At 49.3% G+C, this 20,022-nt stretch overlaps 1 protein-coding gene across 2 annotated transcripts in view; it reads right to left on the bottom strand.

The window, feature by feature from the left end:
* Nucleotides 1–1,528: 1,528 nt before the first annotated feature.
* LOC118401070 (SLIT-ROBO Rho GTPase-activating protein 1-like) overlaps nucleotides 1,529–20,022 on the bottom strand; it is a 162,753-nt gene continuing 144,259 nt past the window's right edge. For both annotated transcript variants that reach the window (XM_035798270.2, XM_052474813.1), the window contains exons 19-22: nucleotides 18,659–18,839; nucleotides 16,769–16,912; nucleotides 5,448–5,835; nucleotides 1,529–4,458 (exon numbers count right to left, since the gene is read on the bottom strand). In XM_035798270.2, the coding sequence (XP_035654163.2) occupies nucleotides 4,057–4,458; nucleotides 5,448–5,835; nucleotides 16,769–16,912; nucleotides 18,659–18,839 (1,115 nt within the window). In that variant the 3' untranslated portion in view covers nucleotides 1,529–4,056. The remainder of the gene's footprint in view (nucleotides 4,459–5,447; nucleotides 5,836–16,768; nucleotides 16,913–18,658; nucleotides 18,840–20,022) is intronic.

Consider the following 20,022-nt stretch of genomic DNA (forward strand, 5'->3'; position numbering starts at 1 on the left):
AATGATTTATTTCAGATGTTATTTCTTTCATCACATTCCCAGTGGGTCAGAAGCTTACATACATTCAATTAGTATTTGGTAGCATTGCCTTTAAATTGTTTAACTTGGGTCAAATGGTTCAGGTAGCCTTCCACAAGCTTCCCACAATAAGTTGGGTGAATTTTGACAGAGCTGGTGTAACTGAGTCATGTTTGTAGGCCTCTTTGCTCACACACACCTTTTCAGTTCTGCCCACAAATGTTCTATAGGATTGAGGTCAGGGCTTTGTGATGGCCACTCCAATACCTTGACTTTGTTGTCCTTAACCCATTTTGCCACAACTTTGGAAGTATGCTTGGGGTCATTGTCCATTTGGAAGACCCATTTGCGACCAAGCTTTAACTTCCTGACGGATGTCTTGAGATGTTGCTTCAATATATCCACATAGTTTTCCATCCTCATGATGCCATCTATTTTGTGAAATGCACCTGTCCCTCCTTCAGCAATGCACCCCCACAACATGAATCTGCCACCCCTGTGCTTCACGGTTGGGATGGTGTTCTTCGGGTTGCAAGCCTCCCCCTTTTTCCTCCAAACATAACAATGGTCATTATGGCCAAACAGATCTATTTTTGTTTCGTCAGACCAGAAGACATTTCTCCGCAGTCTGGCGTTATGGCAGTTTTCGAGCAGTGACTTCTTCCTTGTTGAGCGGCTTTTTAGGTTATGTCATTATATGACTCATTTTACTGTGAAAATCGATAGTTATGTACCGGTTTCCTCCAGCATCTTCCCAGGGTCCTTTGCGGTTGTTCTGGGATTGATTGGCACTTTTCACACCAAAGTATGTTCATCTCTAGGAGACAGAACACATCTCCTTCCTGAGCGGTATGACAGCTGTGTGGTCCCATGGTGTTTATACTTGCGTACTATTGTTTGTACAGATGAACGTGGTACCTTCAGGTGTTTGGAAATTGCTCCCAAGGATGAACCAGACTTTTTCTGAGGTCTTGGCTGATTTCTTTTGATTATCCCATGATGTCAAGCAAGGTCGGCCTTGAAATAAATCCACAGGTAAACCTCCAATTGACTCAAATTATGTCAATTAGCCTATCAGAAGCTTCTAAAGCCATGACGTCATCTGGAATTTTCCAAGCGGTTTACATACACTAAGTTGACTGTGCCTACTTCTGACCAACTGGAATTGTGATACTGTGAATTATAAGTGAAATAATCTGTCTGTAAACAATTGTTGGAAAATGTATTTGTGTCATGCACACAGTAGAGGTCCTAACCAACTTAACAAAACTATAGTTTTTTTGAACAGGAAATGTGTGGAGTGGTTGAAAAACGAGTTAATGACTCCAACCTAAGTGTATGTAAACTTCCGACTTCAACTGTACCCATTTTCCGAAGAGTAAGATATAATGTACATTTACTTGAAAATGAGTTGTAAATAGTGAAGTATATCCTGTAACACAATGACCAGAGGTTTAGAGTGCTGCCGACAACATGCACAGTGCTAATTTAAGGACAAAAGACCACTTCAGACTGAACAATTGCCTTTATTAGAAAGAAAAACCCTTGAGGAACAACCCTCAAATAGCTCTAAAAGTTAAGATATTTCATGCCAAATATACAGTTCTATACATAAAAGTGCATTGTCACAATGTATAAGCAGTATCTTTATTATTCAATAATTAATAACTTTTTCTAAAATGGCATCATCATTATTAATTCATACATCTCGCTTCCTACTGCTCGTAACACAGGGTCTGAAATGAGAATGCAACAGTACAGAACATAGTTCAAGTTCCTCGAAAACATTTTCAAAGGCACTTTCACGTGTACATACTACAGATGTACAAGGACACAAAGTTAGTCAACAGGCAGGACACTACTGTGTATAATTGGCATAGAGAGAAAACACAGAATACAACAGGCTCATGTTCATTAGGAGACACTGTAGCAAAACGGAAAACTAAATGAGTGTTTCTTCTTGGTACTCCCTCCGTCAGTTTTCTTCCATTTGGTGTCGAATGAATACGATCCGGGTTTGGGTGGGACACCTGCAACTTCAGACATTTTTGAATTTCTACATCCTTTGTTCAAAAAATCCTACCCAATTCTAACAAAACTAAAATCGTAAAAAATAAACATTACAGAACTCAGAAAAAGGGTTGTAAATCCAGAATTCAGATCATATTCACTTTTAATATACATAAATGTTTTGCAATAGACAAAAATAAACCTGTTGCAGTTTGTATTTCAAGGAAAACATTGCTTATTGGGAATTAGTTTTTGTTTGTCCTTGCTCTTTAACCAGATGCAAGCTTCCCCACACATGCACCTATCAGTCTTCTTTCTTCAGCTACACAGACAGACCTCTAGAGGGCACTGTCACAGAATTGGAAAACAGGGGGGCATTCAGTTCCAGTATGAGTAGGCCAGTTCCCTCGGTGGTCAGTTGTCACATACACCCACATCATGTGACATGGTCTTCAGTGAACATGCGGAGAGGGGGTTTATCGCATACATGTAATGACAAATTCCTGATGGAGAATCTAAACATCAGTCACATCTCCCCCACAGAGTAATGGACCAGCCCATCTCTCTATCCACAACACAAGGATTAGCCTACATGGTCAGAGGGGGCTATTGGGATAGAAAGCTCCTCACACACTGACATTGACAAGAAACACAAGAAGCAGTATGATGAACAAGGTAGTATTTTACAGTAACAGTCAGTTAGTCCATGGCTACTGGCAGCACTCCGTCGTTGGGAGAGTTGCCGTGAGTCTTTCCACAAGTTTTTGGAGTCTTGCACAAGGAGAGAAAGAGAGAGTAACATCCATGCTCTAAAACTATGATTCTTTTGGACAGAGAAAGCCAGGCATTGTGTGTTGTTGTACAGTAAAGCAAGCTCGTGTGTTGTGTATACCATTGGTCATATGCATTGTGGGGCGTCTATAGTACAGCAAACCATTCTCAACCGGCTCCTTGATTCTAAAAACAGAAGGCCAACGAAGGTTCAACACAGGTCTTTAAGAGTATATAACAATTTTCACAGAATTTCCATAATGGGTAATATTTCACATAGTGGTTGTATCCTCGTCTCCCTCCAGACCTTGTTTAGAACGACTCTGCTGTGTTAAAATAAAGCCATGTGAAATCAACATGTACAACTTGAATCTTGTACAAGTTTTCATAATTCATATATATATATATATATATATATGAGTGTACCCTTATCATCACACACATATCTGGACTCTTCCACTCCCTGCTTCAGTCTCTGTCTCAATCTCAGCTATAAATATTAGTTAGCTACACACATACTACCAGCAGCTTTCGATTGGTGGTTTGAACACTATTGACAGCTTATATTTCTGAGTGGCAGTAAGGCCATAGGATCAGTACTCTAAACCTAAGTATTTTTCATCTAAGTGAGAAGCTAACTCCAGTCGGGCACAGCCGACACAGACTACATTTCCCATAGTTCCCCTGGCTGAGTAGTAAACAAAACGTGCACCACTTAGTTTCTTTAGCGTTCATTCTTTTGTAGTTCTCTAGTTTCTGTAACCTCGAAGGAAGCCTTTGTGATTTGTTACTGTATATAGTAATGATGAAGAAAAAGTTGACTTATCTAGCGATGCAAGGCATTTCAGCAGATTCTACAGTATTTTCCATATGATATTGACAAACTATTTGTCTGTTGAAAATATTCACACTGAAACATGCCCTTTTCTTTGTGGTAGTTCAGTCTGTTTAGCAGACCAGAGAATATCCCTATGTTGTCATTGTCAATAAATGTGGTTAACTTACTTGACACTGGTTAACTTCTAGACACTGCAAGAAAACAAATCCACCTCACAAAGAAAACAAATACAGCATCCTTGCTTACTTGAATGTCTCAGATCTCTTTAATCAATGTCCAGGCAATGGACTGTTCTTATACTGTCCTCACAATGTTATAATTATTATTAGAATCTATACACATTGATAACATGTTGCTATTGTATCTAGACTCAGAGCCCTTCTCCCATTGGCCTCTGCTCCCGTCCCAGAGTTCAGCGTTCACATGGTGCACGACTTGTCCAGGGGGTCCTGGGGAGGGGGTGCGGCGGGGAGGTGGGTCGGGCCCGTCTTGGGCAGGACCAGGGGCTTAGGTCTCAGAGCGGGCGGCTTGAGCTGCACCCCCATGCGGGGCACCACCACCGGCTTGAAGGTGCTCATGGTGTCGCTGGAGGAGCTGGTGCTGCGGCGCATCGGCGCCCCCCCGGCCTCGCCGGTCTGGGCCCTCAGCAGGATGTTGTGGAGGGGGCTGAGGGACTCGCTGGAACTAGCTGGGGTGGGGCCCCCGGTCGACTGCCTCTGCTCCAGAGTGTCCAGCACCACGTCGGGGGCGTGCTTGGCCGAACTCTGCCTCTCGAGCTCCCGCAGCTCGTTCAGCGCCGTGTTCATTGTCTCCTCTATGTCCTGAAGGGAGAGAGAGCGAGCGGTAGGTAAACAGTGGGAAAAGACAGAGAAGTTAATAAATATACAGTGACATCCTTATGGGACTCCCAATCACTGCCGGATGTGATACAGCCTGGAATTGAAACAGGGACTGTGGTGACGCCTCTTGCACTAAGATGCAGTGCCTCAGACCTTTGCGCATGCGAGCTCAGTCAGGACAAGAGTGCTGCTTGAGCATGTGGGCATGTGCCCGACTTCGAATACCAAAGACAAGATGCAGAGATGAGAAGACATTCATCAGAGCATCTCCCTACTAGACAGAGACAGACAACCCAATGGAGAGAGACATCATCCTCTTTTTGACCATCAGCTTCCTAATTAGAAGTCTCTTCACACTGCTGATGGCTTCTCATGATTTCCCACAATGCATACTGCTACCGCCAAGACGCATCGCATTGTTATCAGAGCTCTGATAAGGTAATTGTGGCCTGTAACGACACAAAGTATCCCCATGCAGACACTGATGCCTGCTTTGAAATAATGACTTTCTATTTTCTGTTCTGACAAGCGGCACTCGGACCAAATTAGCAGCCTGTGTGACGGTGTGGAACATTACAAAAATAGATACTCGATTCTCAAAAGCGATTTAACTCAACGTCAATATCCCAGAAGCTATATGAAGCAACAAAAACATTTTTTTTTGTGATATTCTTACTTGCGCTGCAGTTGCTGCTAGCAGCAATTCTTTAAAGAAAGTTTTACTTGCAATGATGGCGACATGTGGTTGTCTCGTCTCACCTACATTTGTTGACTTCACTTATTGTAAGTCACTCTGTATAGGAGCATCTTGATAACATGACAACGAGATTGTCAATGTGAATGTGTTTGGGAGTGATGTGACAGAGGTGTTCAGGAGCAGAATACAGAATTAGCACTGACTAGGTTTACAGGGCGGTGCAGGGCTGTGGTGCTGGAGTGAGCTGTGCTCGTCCCTCGTTGCTGATGCTGACCTGTGCGATGGTCTCCGGGTCCAGGGGCTTGCCGCCACCACCGTGCGGGTGTGGGTGGGGCTCCTGGAACACGGCTGTGTACTGGCCAGAACTAGTGGAGCGTCGGATGGGCGGGCTCTCCATCTTCTTCAGCGACTCGTGGCGGCTGATGTTGGTCAGGCTGCCGTGGCCGGTACGCCGCCGGCGCTCTGGGCTGTCCATGGGCAGCTGGCCGTGGTTGCGGCTCCGCAGTAGATCCCGGGGGCTGAAGGAGTGACCCAGCACCGGAGAACCCATCTCAGGGGTGTGAACCTGGCCCCCGTGGCTCTGCTGGGAGTGCACTATGCAGTGGACGTCACTGGGGCGGACAGGGGGGCGGCGGGATGGGGGTTCCGTCCTCTTTCTGTGCCTGCCGTGGGAGGGGTGGTGCAAAGACACAGAGGTCAGGTTATTTTATTCAACCTTTATTTAAAACTAGGCAGGTCTATGGCCTTATACGTTATAAATGTTGCCTGGTCTTGCAGACAGACCGTGGTAATGTAGCTACAGTCCCTCACTGACTCTTAGTCACTAAGTGGATCGAGACACCAGGCAGAGTTGTTGAAGCCTTCCGTCTGAATTTAGTGTTCAGATGTAAACCTATATGGCAGTCCCAAAGTGATCCTAGTAGCTTGTTCAGAGCCCAGGTATAGTGAGGGCTGGCAGGGCTTATGCTGCAGCACTGAGAGGCCTGCAGGCTGGGTCATTATCAGCACCTCCAGTCACAGCAGGCCCCCTGCCTGGGAGAAGGTACAGCTGGCTCAGCATTAGAGCTGTCCTCCATCTGAACCTGGCTGTCTCAAAACACCCTCTTGAACATAGATATGCATTGCACTACACTCGCATTAACATCTGCAACCAACACACACACACACACACACACACACACACACACACACACACACACACACACACACACACACACACACACACACACACACACACACACACACACACACACACACACACACACACACACACACACACACACACACACACAGTCATTTCTACCGGGGCTCGAAAAAGACGCTGCTCTGATCCGCATATTTATAACACCCAGCCAGCCTAGCAGGAGACAGCAAAGTGTGTGTGTGAGTCATAATGTTATATCACACAACCTGATCAGCACTAAACACTGCAGGCTGGCTTGTTGTAGTATCCAAACTGGTGTCGTTACAAGACCATAGTAGTTGGCAAGACAGCACAAAACAGATGTGGGACCAGGCTAGCTGCACATCACTTCCTGTCTCATATCAGTGTTGTGACAAAACCTTTATCTCCATGAAATGTCATTCATGAGTCTCGCGGCTATTCATTCCTTAATCATCCCTCCCAGGCTTTTCAGAGTGTTTCAAGTCCCAGTCTAATTCCTGCCTAATGAACACTGTCTCAACCACCGTCATTAAGAGCCTGAGGGAGAGGGACCTTCATCATTGAGCTAAATATGGGCCATGATGTGTTCTGATACAGTATGGAGGACTGGCTGGGGGTTGGGAGAGGAGTGTGTTACTGCAGGGGGTAAACAAGTGCAGGGACTCATCATGAGCAGTAGGGGGGAGTAAAATCACAACTTAATCTTTGAACAAGCTTATAAGAAGGAAGATAACTGCTACAGTACAACCCATAGACAGTCATTGTGTACTTTTAAACCCTATTATGCACTAGCTATTCATCCAAGATTCTACAGTAAATGATATGCATTCCTGTCTATCAACACAATACAGAGACAACGGTTCACTGATATGACGGCATTCCTTCCCATCTTATTGATGATGTCATACAAATGCAAACCATATAATACAATAATGTCTGGCTGACTGACTACAATTCTATGCTGTAATTAATACAGTTGTATAACAGAAATGATGTACATCGCCTGACGACATACCAGGCACTTCAGGGCTTTTGACTAGCTAGTGAGTGCATCGTTGTTGATCGCGAACAGTGGGAGTAGATGTCTAAATAAAGCCAAAGATATGAATGATTCAACAGTGCCGAGCCATGTCTGCATAGAACAGTGGAGAGAGCGAAAGAGAGAGAGAGGGGAGCGAGAGGGAGAGCGAGAGGGAGAGCGAGAGAGAGGGGAGCGAGAGGGAGAGCGAGGAGAGCGAGAGAGGAGAGCGAGAGAGGAGAGAGGAGAGGAGAGCGAGAGGAGAGGAGAGAGAGAGAGAGGAGAGCGCGAGGAGAGAGAGAGCGAGGGAGAGGAGAGCGAGGGAGGAGAGCGCGAGGAGAGGAGAGGAGAGCGAGAGAGGGGAGCGGAGAGGAGAGAGAGCGCGAGGGAGAGGAGAGAGCGCGAGGGAGAGGAGAGCGCGAGGGAGAGGAGAGCGCGAGGAGAGGAGAGCGCGAGAGGGAGGAGAGCGCGAGGAGAGAGCGCGAGGAGAGCGCGAGGGAGAGGAGAGGAGAGCGCGAGGGAGAGGAGAGGAGAGCGCGAGGGAGAGGAGAGGAGAGCGCGAGGGAGAGGAGAGGAGAGCGCGAGGGAGAGGAGAGGAGAGCGCGAGGGAGAGGAGAGGAGAGCGCGAGGGAGAGGAGAGGAGAGCGCGAGGGAGAGGAGAGGAGAGCGCGAGGGAGAGGAGAGGGGAGCGCGAGAGAGAGGAGAGGGGAGCGCGAGAGGGAGAGGAGAGGAGAGAGAGAGAGAGGAGCGAGAGAGAGGAGAGGGGAGCGCGAGCGAGAGAGCGAGAGAGGAGAGAGGAGAGGGAGAGAGGAGAGGAGAGGAGAGCGAGGGAGAGGAGAGGGGAGCGAGAGAGAGAGAGAGAGGGAGCGCGAGAGAGAGGAGAGGGAGGGAGAGAGAGACGAGAGGAGGAGAGAGGAGAGCGCGAGGGAGAGGAGAGGAGAGCGCGAGGGAGAGAGAGAGCGCGAGGGAGAGGAGAGGAGAGCGCGAGGGAGAGGAGAGGAGAGCGCGAGGGAGAGGAGAGGGAGAGAGGGAGAGAGCGCGAGGAGAGAGGGGAGCGCGAGGAGCGAGAGGAGAGCGAGAGAGAGGAGAGAGGGAGCGAGAGAGAGGAGAGGGGACAGAGAGAGAGAGAGAGAGAGAGAGAGAGGAGCGAGAGAGGAGCGAGAGAGAGCGAGAGAGGAGGAGAGAGAGAGAGAGGATGCGAGAGAAGGCGCTAGAGAAGAGAGAGAGATTTAGAGAGAGAGAGGAGCGAGAGAGAGAGAGAGGATATTATTAGAGAGAGAGAGGAGCGAGAGAGAGGAGCGAGAGAGAGGAGCGAGAGAGAGAGAGAGAGAGAGAAGAGAGAGGAGAGAAGAGAGAGAGAGAGATAGAGAGCGAGAGAAGAGAGAGGAGAGAGAGAGAGGAGAGAGGAGAGAGAGGAGCGTGAGATCGAGAGAGATATGAGAGAGGAGAGAGAGAGAGAGAGGAGCGAGAGAGAGAGAGAGAGGACAGAGAGAGAGAGAGAGAGCAGAGAGAGAGAGAGAGAGAGAGGATTAGAGAGAGAGAGAGAGGAGCGAGAGAGAGAGAGGAGAGAGAGAGAGAGAGAGAGAGAGAGGAGAGAGAGAGAGAGGAGAGAGAGAGAGAGAGAGGAGCGAGAGAGAGAGAGAGAGGAGAGAGAGAGAGAGAGAGGAGGAGAGAGAGAGAGAGAGGAGAGAGAGAGAGAGAGAGGGAAGAGAGAGAGAGAGGAGAGAGAGAGAGAGAGAGCGAGAGAGAGAGAGAGAGAGAGAGGAGAGAGAGAGGAGAGGAGAGAGAGGAGAGGAGAGAGAGAGCGAGAGGGAGAGAGGAGAGAGAGAGCGAGAGGAGAGAGAGAGGAGAGCGAGAGGAGAGGAGATGTAGAGAGAGAGAGCGAGAGAGAGGAGAGAGAGGAGAGAGAGGAGAGAGAGGAGGAGAGCGAGGGAGACAGAGAGGAGCGAGACAGAGAGAGAGGAGAGAGGAGCGAGAGAGGAGCGAGAGAGAGAGAGAGGAGAGAGAGAGAGAGAGGAGCGAGAGAGAGAGAGAGAGGAGCGAGAGAGAGAGGAGAGAGAGAGAGAGAGAGAGAGAGAGGAGCGAGAGAGGAGATTGAGAGAGAGAGAGAGAGGACACAGAGAGAGGATTTAGATAGAGAGAGAGAGAGATTTATCTATATGAGAGAGAGGATTAAAGAGATAGAGATTATTATTATTAGAGAGAGAGGAGCGAGAGAGAGAGAGGAGCGAGAGAGAGAGAGGAGAGAGGAGAGAGGATGCGAGAGAAGAGCGAGAGAAGAGAGAGGAGATTAGAGAGGAGGAGAGATTATTATTTAGAGAGAGAGGAGCAGAGATTAGAGAGAGGAGCGAGATACAGAGAGGAGCGAGAGAGAGAGAGGAGCGAGACACAGAGAGGAGAGACACAGAGAGAGGAGCGAGAGAGATTAGGAGAGAGGCAGAGAGAGAGAGAGAGAGGGATAGAGAGAGAGAGCGCGAGAGATTAGAGAGAGGAGGCGAGATTTTAGAGAGAGGAGAGAGAGAGAGAGGAGAGAGAGACACAGAGGAGCGAGAGAGAGAGGAGAGAGAGAGAGGAGAGAGAGAGAGAGGAGCGAGAGACACAGAGAGGAGCGAGACACAGAGAGGAGCGAGACACAGAGAGGAGAGACAGAGAGAGGAGCGAGACACAGAGAGGAGCGAGACACAGAGAGGAGCGAGAGGACAGAGAGGAGGAGAGCACAGAGAGAGAGAGAGAGAGAGGAGCGAGAGAGAGAGAGAGGAGCGAGAGAGAGAGAGGAGCGAGAGAGAGAGAGAGGAGCGAGGAGAGAGAGAGAGAGGAGAGAGAGAGAGAGAGAGAGAGAGAGAGAGAGAGAGAGAGAGAGAGAGAGAGAGAGAGAGAGAGAGAGAGAGAGAGAGAGAGAGACAGAGAGAGAGAGATAGAGGAGAGAGAGAGAGACTAGAGAGAGAGAGGAGAGAGAGAGAGAGGAGAGAGAGAGAGAGAGAGAGCGAGAGAGAGAGATTAGAGGAGACAGAGAGAGAAGATTTAGAGAGGATTTTAGCGAGAGAGAGAGGAGCGCGAGAGAGAGAGGAGAGAGAGGAGAGAGAGGAGCGAGGAGAGAGAGAGAGAGACCTAAGAGAGAGAGAGAGAGCGAGAGAGAGAGAGGAGCGCGAGAGAGAGAGGAGCGAGAGAGAGAGGAGCGAGAGAGAGAGGAGGAGAGAGAGAGGAGCGAGAGAGAGAGAGAGCGAGAGAGAGAGGAGGAGAGAGAGAGGAGCGAGAGAGAGAGGAGCGAGAGAGAGAGGAGAGAGAGAGAGAGAGAGGAGCGAGAGAGAGAGAGATGAGAGAGAGAGAGGAGAGAGAGAGAGAGGACAGAGAGAGAGAGATATTATTTAGAAGAGAGAGAGAGGAGAGAGGAGGAGAGAGAGAGAGAGAGGAGCAGAGAGAGAGAGAGAGAGGAGCGAGAGAGAGAGAGAGAGATACATAGGGAGACAGAGAGAGAGATAGCGAGAGAGAGAGAGAGAGAGAGAGAGGAGCATAGAGGAGCAGAGAGGAGAGAGAGCTAGAGAGAGAGGATTAGAGAGAGAGAGGATAGAGAGAGAGAGGAGCGAGAGAGAGAGAGAGGAGCGAGAGAGAGAGAGGAGCGCGAGAGAGAGAGAGGAGCGAGAGAGAGAGAGAGAGAGAGAGAGAGAGAGGAGAGAGAGAGAGAGAGAGAGAGAGAGAGAGGAGAGAGAGAGAGAGAGAGGAGCGAGACAGAGAGAGAGAGAGGAGAGCGAGAGAGAGAGAGAGGAGCAGGAGAGAGAGAGAGGAGAGAGAGAGAGGAGAGAGAGAGAGAGAGAGAGGAGCGAGAGAGAGAGAGAGAGAGAGAGAGATGAGAGAGAGAGAGAGAGAGAGCGAGAGAGAGAGAGAGAGGAGCGCGAGAGAGAGAGAGAGGAAGAGAGAGAGAGAGGAGTCTAGAGAGAGAGAAGAGCGAGAGAAGAGAGAGAGGAGCCGCATAGAGAGAGACAGGAGATAGAGAGTCTACATAGGAGCGTAGAGAGACAGAGAGAGGAGAGGAGAGAGAAAAGAGGATAGAGAGAGAGAGAGGATAGAGAACATATTAAAGCGCAGAGAGATATTTATCTACATAGCGCGAAAGATATTTAGAGAGAGGAGAGAGATATTTAGAGGATAGAAGAGATAGGATGCGAGAGAGAGAAGATTCCTGAGAGAGATAGAGAGGTAGCGAGAAGAGAGAGAGGAGCGAGAGAAGAGAGAGAGAGGGAGAGAGAGAAGAGAGAGAGGAGCGAGAGAAGAGAGAGGACATAGAGAAGAGGAGAGAAGAGAGAGAGAAGAGAGAGAGAGAGGAGCGAGAGAAGAGAGAGGAGCGCGAGAGAGAGAGAAGAGCGAGAGAGAGAGAGAGAAGAGAGAGAGAAGGAGCGAGAGAGAGAGAGGAGAGAAGAGCGAGAGAAGAGAGAGAGGAAGAGAGAGAGAGAGGAGCGAGAGAAGAGAGAGGAGCGAGAGAAGAGAGAGAGGAGCGAGAGAGATTAGAGAGGAGCGAGAGAGAGAGAGAGGAGCGAGAGAGAGAGAGAGAGGAGAGAGAGAGGATGAGAGAGAGTGAGACAGCGCGAGAGAGAGAGAGAGAGAGCGAGAGCGAGAGAGAAGAGAGAGAGAAGAGAGAGAGAAGAGCGAGACAGAGAGGAGCGAGACACAGAGAGGAGCGAGACACAGAGAGAGAGAGACAGAGAGAGAGGAGCGACAGAGAGAGGAGCGAGAGAGAGAGGAGAGAGAGAGGAGCGAGAGAGAGAGAGGCGAGAGAGAGAGGAGAGAGAGAGAGGAGCGAGAGAGAGAGAGAGGAGAGAGAGAGAGAGAGGAGAGCGAGAGAAGAGAGAGAGGAGCGAGAGAAGAGAGAGGAGCGAGAGAGAGATTAGAGAGAGAGCGAAGAGAGAGAGAGAGAGAGAGAGAAGAGAGAGAGAGAGAGGAGCGAGAGAGAGAGAGAAGAGAGAGGAGCGAGAGAAGAGAGAGAGAGAAGAGCGAGAGAGAGAGCGAGAGAGAAGAGAGAAGAGAGAAGAGCGAGAGAGAAGAGCGAGAGAGAGGAGAGAGAGGAGAGAGAGGAGACACAGAGAGGGAGAGAGAGGAGCGTGAGAGAGGAGAGAGAGGAGCGAGAGGAGAGAGAGGAGCGAGAGGAGAGAGAGGAGCGAGAGGAGAGAGAGGAGAGAGAGGAGAGAGAGGAGCGAGAGGAGAGAGAGGAGAGGAGAGAGGGAGAGAGAGAGGAGCGAGAGAAGAGAGAGAAGAGAGAGAGAAGCGAGAGAAGAAGAGAGAGAAGAGAGAGAAGAGAGAGAGGAGCGAGAGAAGAGAGAGAGGAGAGAGAGAAGAGAGAGAGGAGCGAGAGAAGAGAGAGAGGAGAGAGAGAAGAAGAGAGAGAGAAGAGCGAGAGAAGAGAGAGAGGAGAGAGAGAAGAGAGAGAGGAGCGAGAGAAGAGAGAGAAGAGGAGAGGAGAGAAGAGAGAGAGGAGCGAGAGAGAGAGAGAGAGAGAAGAGAGAGAGGAAGAGAGAGAGAGAGAGAAGAGAGAAGAGCGAGAGAAGAGAGAGAAGAGAGAGAGAGAGAGAGAGGAGAGAGAGAGCGAGAGAAGAGAGAGAGGAGAGAGAGAGGAGAGGAGAGAGAGAGAGAGGAGTGAGAGAGGAGAGAGGAGAGAGAAGAGCGAGAGAGAGGAGAAGAGCGAGAGAAGAGCGAGAGAAGAGAGAGAAGAGAGAGAAGAGAGAGAGAGCGAGAGAGGAGCGAGAGAGAAGAGCGAGAGAGGAAGAGAGAGAAGGAGAGAGGAGAGAGAAGAGATAGAGGAGCGAGAGAAGAGAGAGAGGAGCGAGAGAAGAGCGAGAGAGGAGCGAGAGAGGAGCGAGAGAGGAGCGAGAGAGGAGCGAGAGAGGAGCGAGAGAAGAGCGAGAGAGGAGCGAGAGAAGAGAGAGAGGAGCGAGAGAAGAGAGAGAGGAGAGAGAGAAGAGAGAGAGAGAGAGAGAGAGAGAGAGAAGAGAGAGAGAAGAGAGAGAGAAGAGAGAGAGAAGAGAGAGAGGAGCGAGAGAGGAGCGAGAGAGGAGCGAGAGAGGAGAAGAGAGAAGAGAGAGAGGAGCGAGAGAAGAGAGAGAGGAGAGAGAGAAGAGAGAGAGGAGCGAGAGAAGAGAGAGAGGAGCGAGAGAAGAGAAGAGAGAGGAGAGAGAGAAGAGAGAGAGGAGCGAGAGAGAAGAGAGAGAGGAGCGAGAGAAGAGAGAGAGGAGCGAGAGAAGAGAGAGAGGAGCGAGAGAAGAGAGAGAGGAGCGAGAGAAGAGAGAGAGGAGAGAAGCGAGAGAGGGAGGAGAAGAGAGAGAGAGGAGCGAGAGAAGAGAGAGAGGAGAGAAGAGAGAAGGAGAGAGGAAGAGGGAGAGAGGAGCGAGAGAAGGGAGATAGAGAGGAGCGAGAGAGAGAAGAGAGAGAGAGGAGCGAGAGAAGAGAGAGAGAGGAGCGAGAGAAGAGAGAGAGAGGAGCGAGAGAAGAGAGGGAGGAGCGAGAGAAGAGAGAGAGGATAGAGAAGAGAGAGGGAGGAGCGAGAGAGAAGAGAGAGGAGAGAGAACAGAGAAGAGAGAAGAGAGAGAGAGAGAGAGAAGAGGAGAGAAGAGAAGAGAGAGAGGAGAGAGAGAGAAGACCTAGAAGAGAGAGAAGAGAGAGAAGAGCGACAGGAGAAGAAGAGAGAGGAGCGAGAGAAGAGATAAAGGAGAGATAGGAGCGAGAGAGGAGCGAGAGGAGAGAGAGAGGAGCAGATAAGAGGAGAGAGAGAGAAGAGAGAGAGGAGCGAGAGAAGAGAGGATAAGAGAATATATAGAGGAGCGAGAGAAACATAGAGCGAGAGAAGAGAGAGAGGAGCGTGTAGAGAATAGAGAGGAGCGAGAGAAGCGAGATTAGCGAGAGAATAGAGGAGATATAGAGAGAGAAGATTATTTAGATAGAAGAGAGAGAGGACAGATTAGAGAGAGAGGATATAGGAGAAGCGAGAGAGCGAGAGAAACATATAGAGAGGGAGAGGGAGATAGAGAGGAGCAGAGAAGAGAGAGGAGCAGAGAGAAGAGAGAGAGGAGAAAGAGAAGAGAGAAAAGAGCAAGAGAAGAGAGAGAGAGAGAGAAGAAGAGAGAGAGAGGGAGGAGAAGAGAGAAGAAGAGAGAGGGAGGATGAAGAGAGCGAGAGAGGGAGGAGCGAGAGAAGCGAGAGAGGAGGAGCGAGAGAAGCGAGAGAGGAGGAGCGAGAGAAGCGAGAGAGGGGAGGAGCCAGAGCGAGAGAGAGAGAGAGAGCGAGAGAAGCGAGAGGAGGAGCGAGAGGAGAGAGAGAGCGAGAGAGGAGCGAGAGAGAGAAGAGAGAGAGAGCGAGAGAGGAGCGAGAGAGCGAGAGAGGAGCGAGAGGAGCGAGAGAGGAGCGAGAGAGGAGAAGCGAGAGAGGAGCGAGAGAGGAGAGAGAGGGGAGAGAGAGAGGAGAGAAGAGAGAGAGAGGAGCGAGAGAAGAGAGAGAGGAGCGAGAGAAGAGAGAGAGGAGCGAGAGGAGAGAGAGAGAGAGAGAGGAGAGAGAGGAGAGGGAGAGAGAGAGCGAGAGAGAGGAGAGAGAGGAGCGAGAGGAGCGAGAGAGAGAGAGGGAGATTAGAGAGGAGAGAGAGAGAGAGAGGAGAGAGAGAGAAGAGAGAGAGGAGAGAGAGAAGAGAGAGAGGAGCGAGAGAAGAGAGAGGAGCGAGAGAGGAGAGAGAGGAGCGAGAGAAGAGAGAGGAGCGAGAGAAGAGAGAGGAGCGAGAGAAGAGAGAGGAGAGAGAGAAAGAGAGAGGAGCGAGAGAAGAGAGAGGAGCGAGAGAAGAGAGGAGGCGAGAGAAGAGAAGGAGCGAGAGAAGAGAGGAGCGAGAGAAGAGAGAGGAGCGAGAGAAGAGAGAGGAGCGAGAGAAGAGAGAGGAGCGAGAGAAGATATAGAGACATAGGAGATAGAGGAGCGAGAGAAGAGAGAGGAGCGTAGAGAGAACATAGAGAGAAGAGAGAGGAGCGAGAGAAGAAGAAGATAGGAGCGAGAGAAGAGAGAGGAGCGAGAGAAGAGAGAGGAGCGAGAGAAGAGAGAGGAGCGAGAGAAGAGAGAGGAGCGAGAGAAGAGAGAGGAGCGAGAGAAGAGAGAGGAGCGAGAGAAGAGAGAGGAGCGAAAGATAGAGAGAGGAAATGGAGGGCTGCCAGGAGCGAGGGAGGAGATAACAACTTGGACACGGCATGGGAATCGGGAGTGGAGCGGGGGTGTGGGGGGACAGGAAATGACTATGGAACATGATTGGAGAAGGTGACTGAGGCTCAATCTGCAGAATGGAACACATAGCTAGGATAGTACAAAACACAGTATGATTCATCAACATTCTCTCCAGCAGAGAGACAAGTGAGCAAGCCCTTTAATAAAACAGTATCTTAACTTGCATTTGGGCAGATGCCAGTGGTATATTCTCCAAGGTCGCCTACACCGCCACACAAACTAGAATGCAGCAATGAATGGAAGATAAAAATAGGAAATACTAACGCTCTCCCAGAAGCCAACATAGTCCCTGCCAAAAGGATACACCAGGAGAGTGAGTGTGTACCAGCCCTGGACTGGTCTGAGAATGACCAAGCACCACCATTAAAAAAAACCTTCTAATATATTTACAACATACTCCTAAAGCCGACTAATTTGAAAATGACCCACTGACTGGGACAACTCATTAAAGAGAACTCTATTGGCCATTACGCTGAGAGAGGGACAGGACAGGGAAACAGGGCCCGTAATTCAAACATTCTCTTAGAGGAGTAGGAGTGCTGATCTAGAATCAGGTCCCTCTGTCCACATAATATCTCTAAAAAAGGCAAGCTCTACTTTCCTAGACCGTTTGTGAATACGGGCCCAGGGTTCGAAGTGTGGAAGCATCTGGTCATTCTGATCTAGACGCAATGACTTACTCCAATTATCCCTCAGTCGTAAAGCCAGGAATGCAGAACGTCTTTTCCTTCATTGGAACTCATAGATTCATTTTTTACATTTTATGTGCCACTTTTGCCTTTTAAACTCTAGTTGCCCACAAGCAGTACAGTGGAGTCAGAAGAGGGTGTGGTGGTGCTGGTGGTAGTCCGAGCCAGAGCCCTGGCAGACAGACCGTCCCCAACAGTCAGGCAGTTATTGGCTTGGCAATCTTACATTAGCAAAAATACTTGAGAGGATACCACAGTGAGACGTCAAGGTGTGTTGGGGGGGGGGGTCACACAAGGGTCCCCGGTTGGCTTGTGTGTGTGTGGCAGGTGGGCAAGCAGCATATAAAGTTGTAAAATATTTTGCAACAGAAAAGAGAAATGCATGTCCAAGTAGCCCCCCCCCCATGTTTAATTCTGTCTTCTTCCGTTGAATAAATACACCCTCACTTCATGAGGTAGAGGTCAGATGTGGTCGAACTCGCCTGCCAATGTAGGCGTCAGGGATCTTGGTGTCTGTAGGGGAGCCCATGTCTTTGCCTGAACACATGTCTTTGTCCTCAGCTCCATGACCGCTGCTGGCCTCACTGTCAGCCTTCTGACTTAGTGTGTCTGAGAAATTATCGTCCCTGTAACACACACAAAAGACAAAAAAAAAAAAAAAAATGTATGCAAAAAAAGCTTAGAAGTGGAAAGCTTTTGACCACAGTGCATTCAGTTAATAATAATAATAAAACCCATTTGGCAGACACTTTCATCCAAAGCGACTTAACCCTGGCGTTACAAGTGCCACGCTCTATCCAACTGAGCTACAAAGGAGCTTAGTCAATCATACCTAACTAGCCTCTCCTCCAGGTTCATGTTGACTCATAGGCCTGCATCTATTAGCATGCCATTAGTCATGGTGTGTCCAGGACTGCCAGGCAGCTTGACCAGTGCCAGCTGTCTGGTTTATCTCAGTGGGCTGCCTGTGTGACTGAGCGGAGCTGAGCGCTAGCTGCAGACACTGCAATTGATGCCCGTTCCTGTCAGGTGGCAGCCATCAGACCTGCTTACTTGCCACAGAGTCTGGTGGAGGGGTGACTAATGGACTGGCTGATAAACCACGCACGCTGCAGTGCACGTATCACAAGAAGGATGACCGTGACCCAGCCATCTGATACGCAAAGCTATATCTTACTGTATTTCAACCAAGTGCTCAGACAGTACACACCATGCTGTGAATTTGCTCAGTCGTGCCTTAGAGTTCCCCAGGCCCCACAGTGCAGCTCTGAAAGAGGATACCCTGGCTGCTAAACAGAGACAGGGCCAGATATCTCCCAGACATCACTTTATTCTGGGCCCTTTGATGGGGCCGTGTGTCTCAGAGCCCTCTAGTACATTATGCTATGTTACGGGACACATGGCAGTAAGTTCTCTGGGCCGTTCCATTAACTAAGAAAACAGCCATCAGAGGGACAGCTGGAAAAGGACCCGTAGCACTGAGGGAGGAGGGGCCATCTGACCATCTTGCCCTCTTAATGAGGATTTAAATCCATCCCATTAGGCAGCAACTGTTGCTGGGGCGGAGGGACGGTTCCCAGGGGCGGAGGGACGGTTCCCAGGGGCGGAGGGACGGTTCCCAGGGGCGGAGGGACGGTTCCCAGGGGTGGAGAGGTGCTCCAGGTGGGGATGAGGATGACAAACGGGGTAGTTAAGGACCCCTAGAGGACACCCGGGAAAGACGGACGGAGGCCTGCAGCCCAGGGCCCTGCTTCACACAGCCCCAGAGCCTTGGCCAATGCCCCTCAAAGTCAGTGTCAGGGAGGACTTGACCACCAAGACGGGGACAGTGCAGTGATTAATCCAGAGAGAGAACATTAAATATGGACGGGTGACGGCACTTTCACTATGAAAAAGGACCCTAAATGGGATTAAGGGAGGTTGGGGTTCCTCTGTTTTAAGAGTAAAAATACCATACAAAATGCAGTACAACGTGATTGATTTATTAACTGATTGGTCAGTTATGCAGGAGGGCGGTTATACTGCTGTACTGAGGAGTCCTCAAGAATGTAGACACATTTACTGCATGCAAGAGTCGCTAATCGACAGTCTAACGTATTGGTAAGGGAATAGGAGTCTAGACTTCAAGGATGGTGACATATCGTAATGTTGTGCAACTACAAATTCTGCCCCACTAACAATTCCTGTGCAAAACTGCTTGTCTGGATTGTACCGTCTTTGGAAAAATAATATATTTAATTCAACATATTGTCATGTCACCAGATTGATGGATAATACCAGTCCATTGATGTCTGGAATGGAATAAGAACATGAGCGTAACATACTGTATGTGATTGTAACTCTCGAAGCTGTGCGTTTGGCTGCATACTCACATGTCCTGCACCACAATGTACTGGTGAGGTACCAGGCCGTCGATGCCGTTGTGCCGGCCCTCCCACCAGTCGTCCGATGCCCGCTGGTACAGCAGCAGGGAGGCGCCCTTCTTGAAGGACAGCTCGCGGGCCGAGCGTCCCACATAGTCAAACTTGGCGATCGCTTCGATGGGCTCACTTTCTGCAGGAGACGAGGAGGAGCAGCACACAATCAGGGGTGTCAAACTAACGGCTGATAAAGTACCAGGAAACTTTGTCATCACGGAGATTGTCGATCACTCTGGCAATTATACACTGAGTGTACAAAACCATGTCACTTGTTAAATCCACTTCAAATCAGTGTTAATGTAAGGGAGGAGACAGGTTAAATAATCATTTTTAAGCCTTGAGACATGGGTGACAAAATACTTCAGTGCCTTTGAATGGGGTATGGTAGTGTTTTTGTATGTATTTATTTAACCTTTATTTAACTAAGCAAGTCAGTTAAGAAGTAATTCTTATTTACAATGACGGCCTACCCCGGCCAAACCCGGACGACGCTAGGCCAATTGTGCGCCGCTCTATGGGATTCCCAATCACGGCCGGACGTGATACAGCCTGGATTCAAACCAGGGACTGTAGTGACGCCTCTTGCACTGAGATGCAGTGCCTCAGACCTCTGCGCCACTCGGGAGCCCATGCATGCAAGAGTGCTGCTTGAGACTGAAATCCCTGGGCATGTGCCCGACTTCGAATACCAAAGACAAGATGCAGAGATGACAAGACATTCATCAGAGCATCTCCCTACTAGACAAAGACAGACAGCGCAGCGTTTTGAGTGTGTCAAGAACTGTAATGCTGCTGGGTTTTTCACGCTCAACAGCTTTGTGTGTGTATGTCAGGGAAGGTCCACCACCCGAAGCACATCCAGCCAATCTTGACACAACTGTGGGAAGCATTGGAGTCAACATGGGCCAGAATCCCTGTAGAATGCTTTTCACCCCTTTCAGAGTCCACGCTCTGACCAATTGAGGCTGTTCTGAGGGCAAAAGGGATATGTTTTGTACAGTGTATGTGTTTGTACAGTGTATGTCAGTATTATGTAGTATGTATGTCACAGTTATGCATGTCTGAATTATGTCACAAATTGGTATGGTATTGTTGATCTATGATTGAAGGTAGCAGTCAGCCTATTTTAGTCAGTGTCAATAACAACCGAGCTAAACACAGGAGCCAGGACAACAGGCCCTGAAGGCCCTGAACAGGGATATTTATAGTGCTTAGTGCAGGGACATGTACTCTACTCAGTACTGAGGTTAAACTACTACACACCAGAGAGTACGTATCCAAACTACAAGCTATCACACATATCTATGGAGATTTGG

Source organism: Oncorhynchus keta, chromosome 22, assembly GCF_023373465.1.
Source record: "Oncorhynchus keta strain PuntledgeMale-10-30-2019 chromosome 22, Oket_V2, whole genome shotgun sequence".
In the NCBI taxonomy this organism is placed as follows: domain Eukaryota; kingdom Metazoa; phylum Chordata; class Actinopteri; order Salmoniformes; family Salmonidae; genus Oncorhynchus; species Oncorhynchus keta.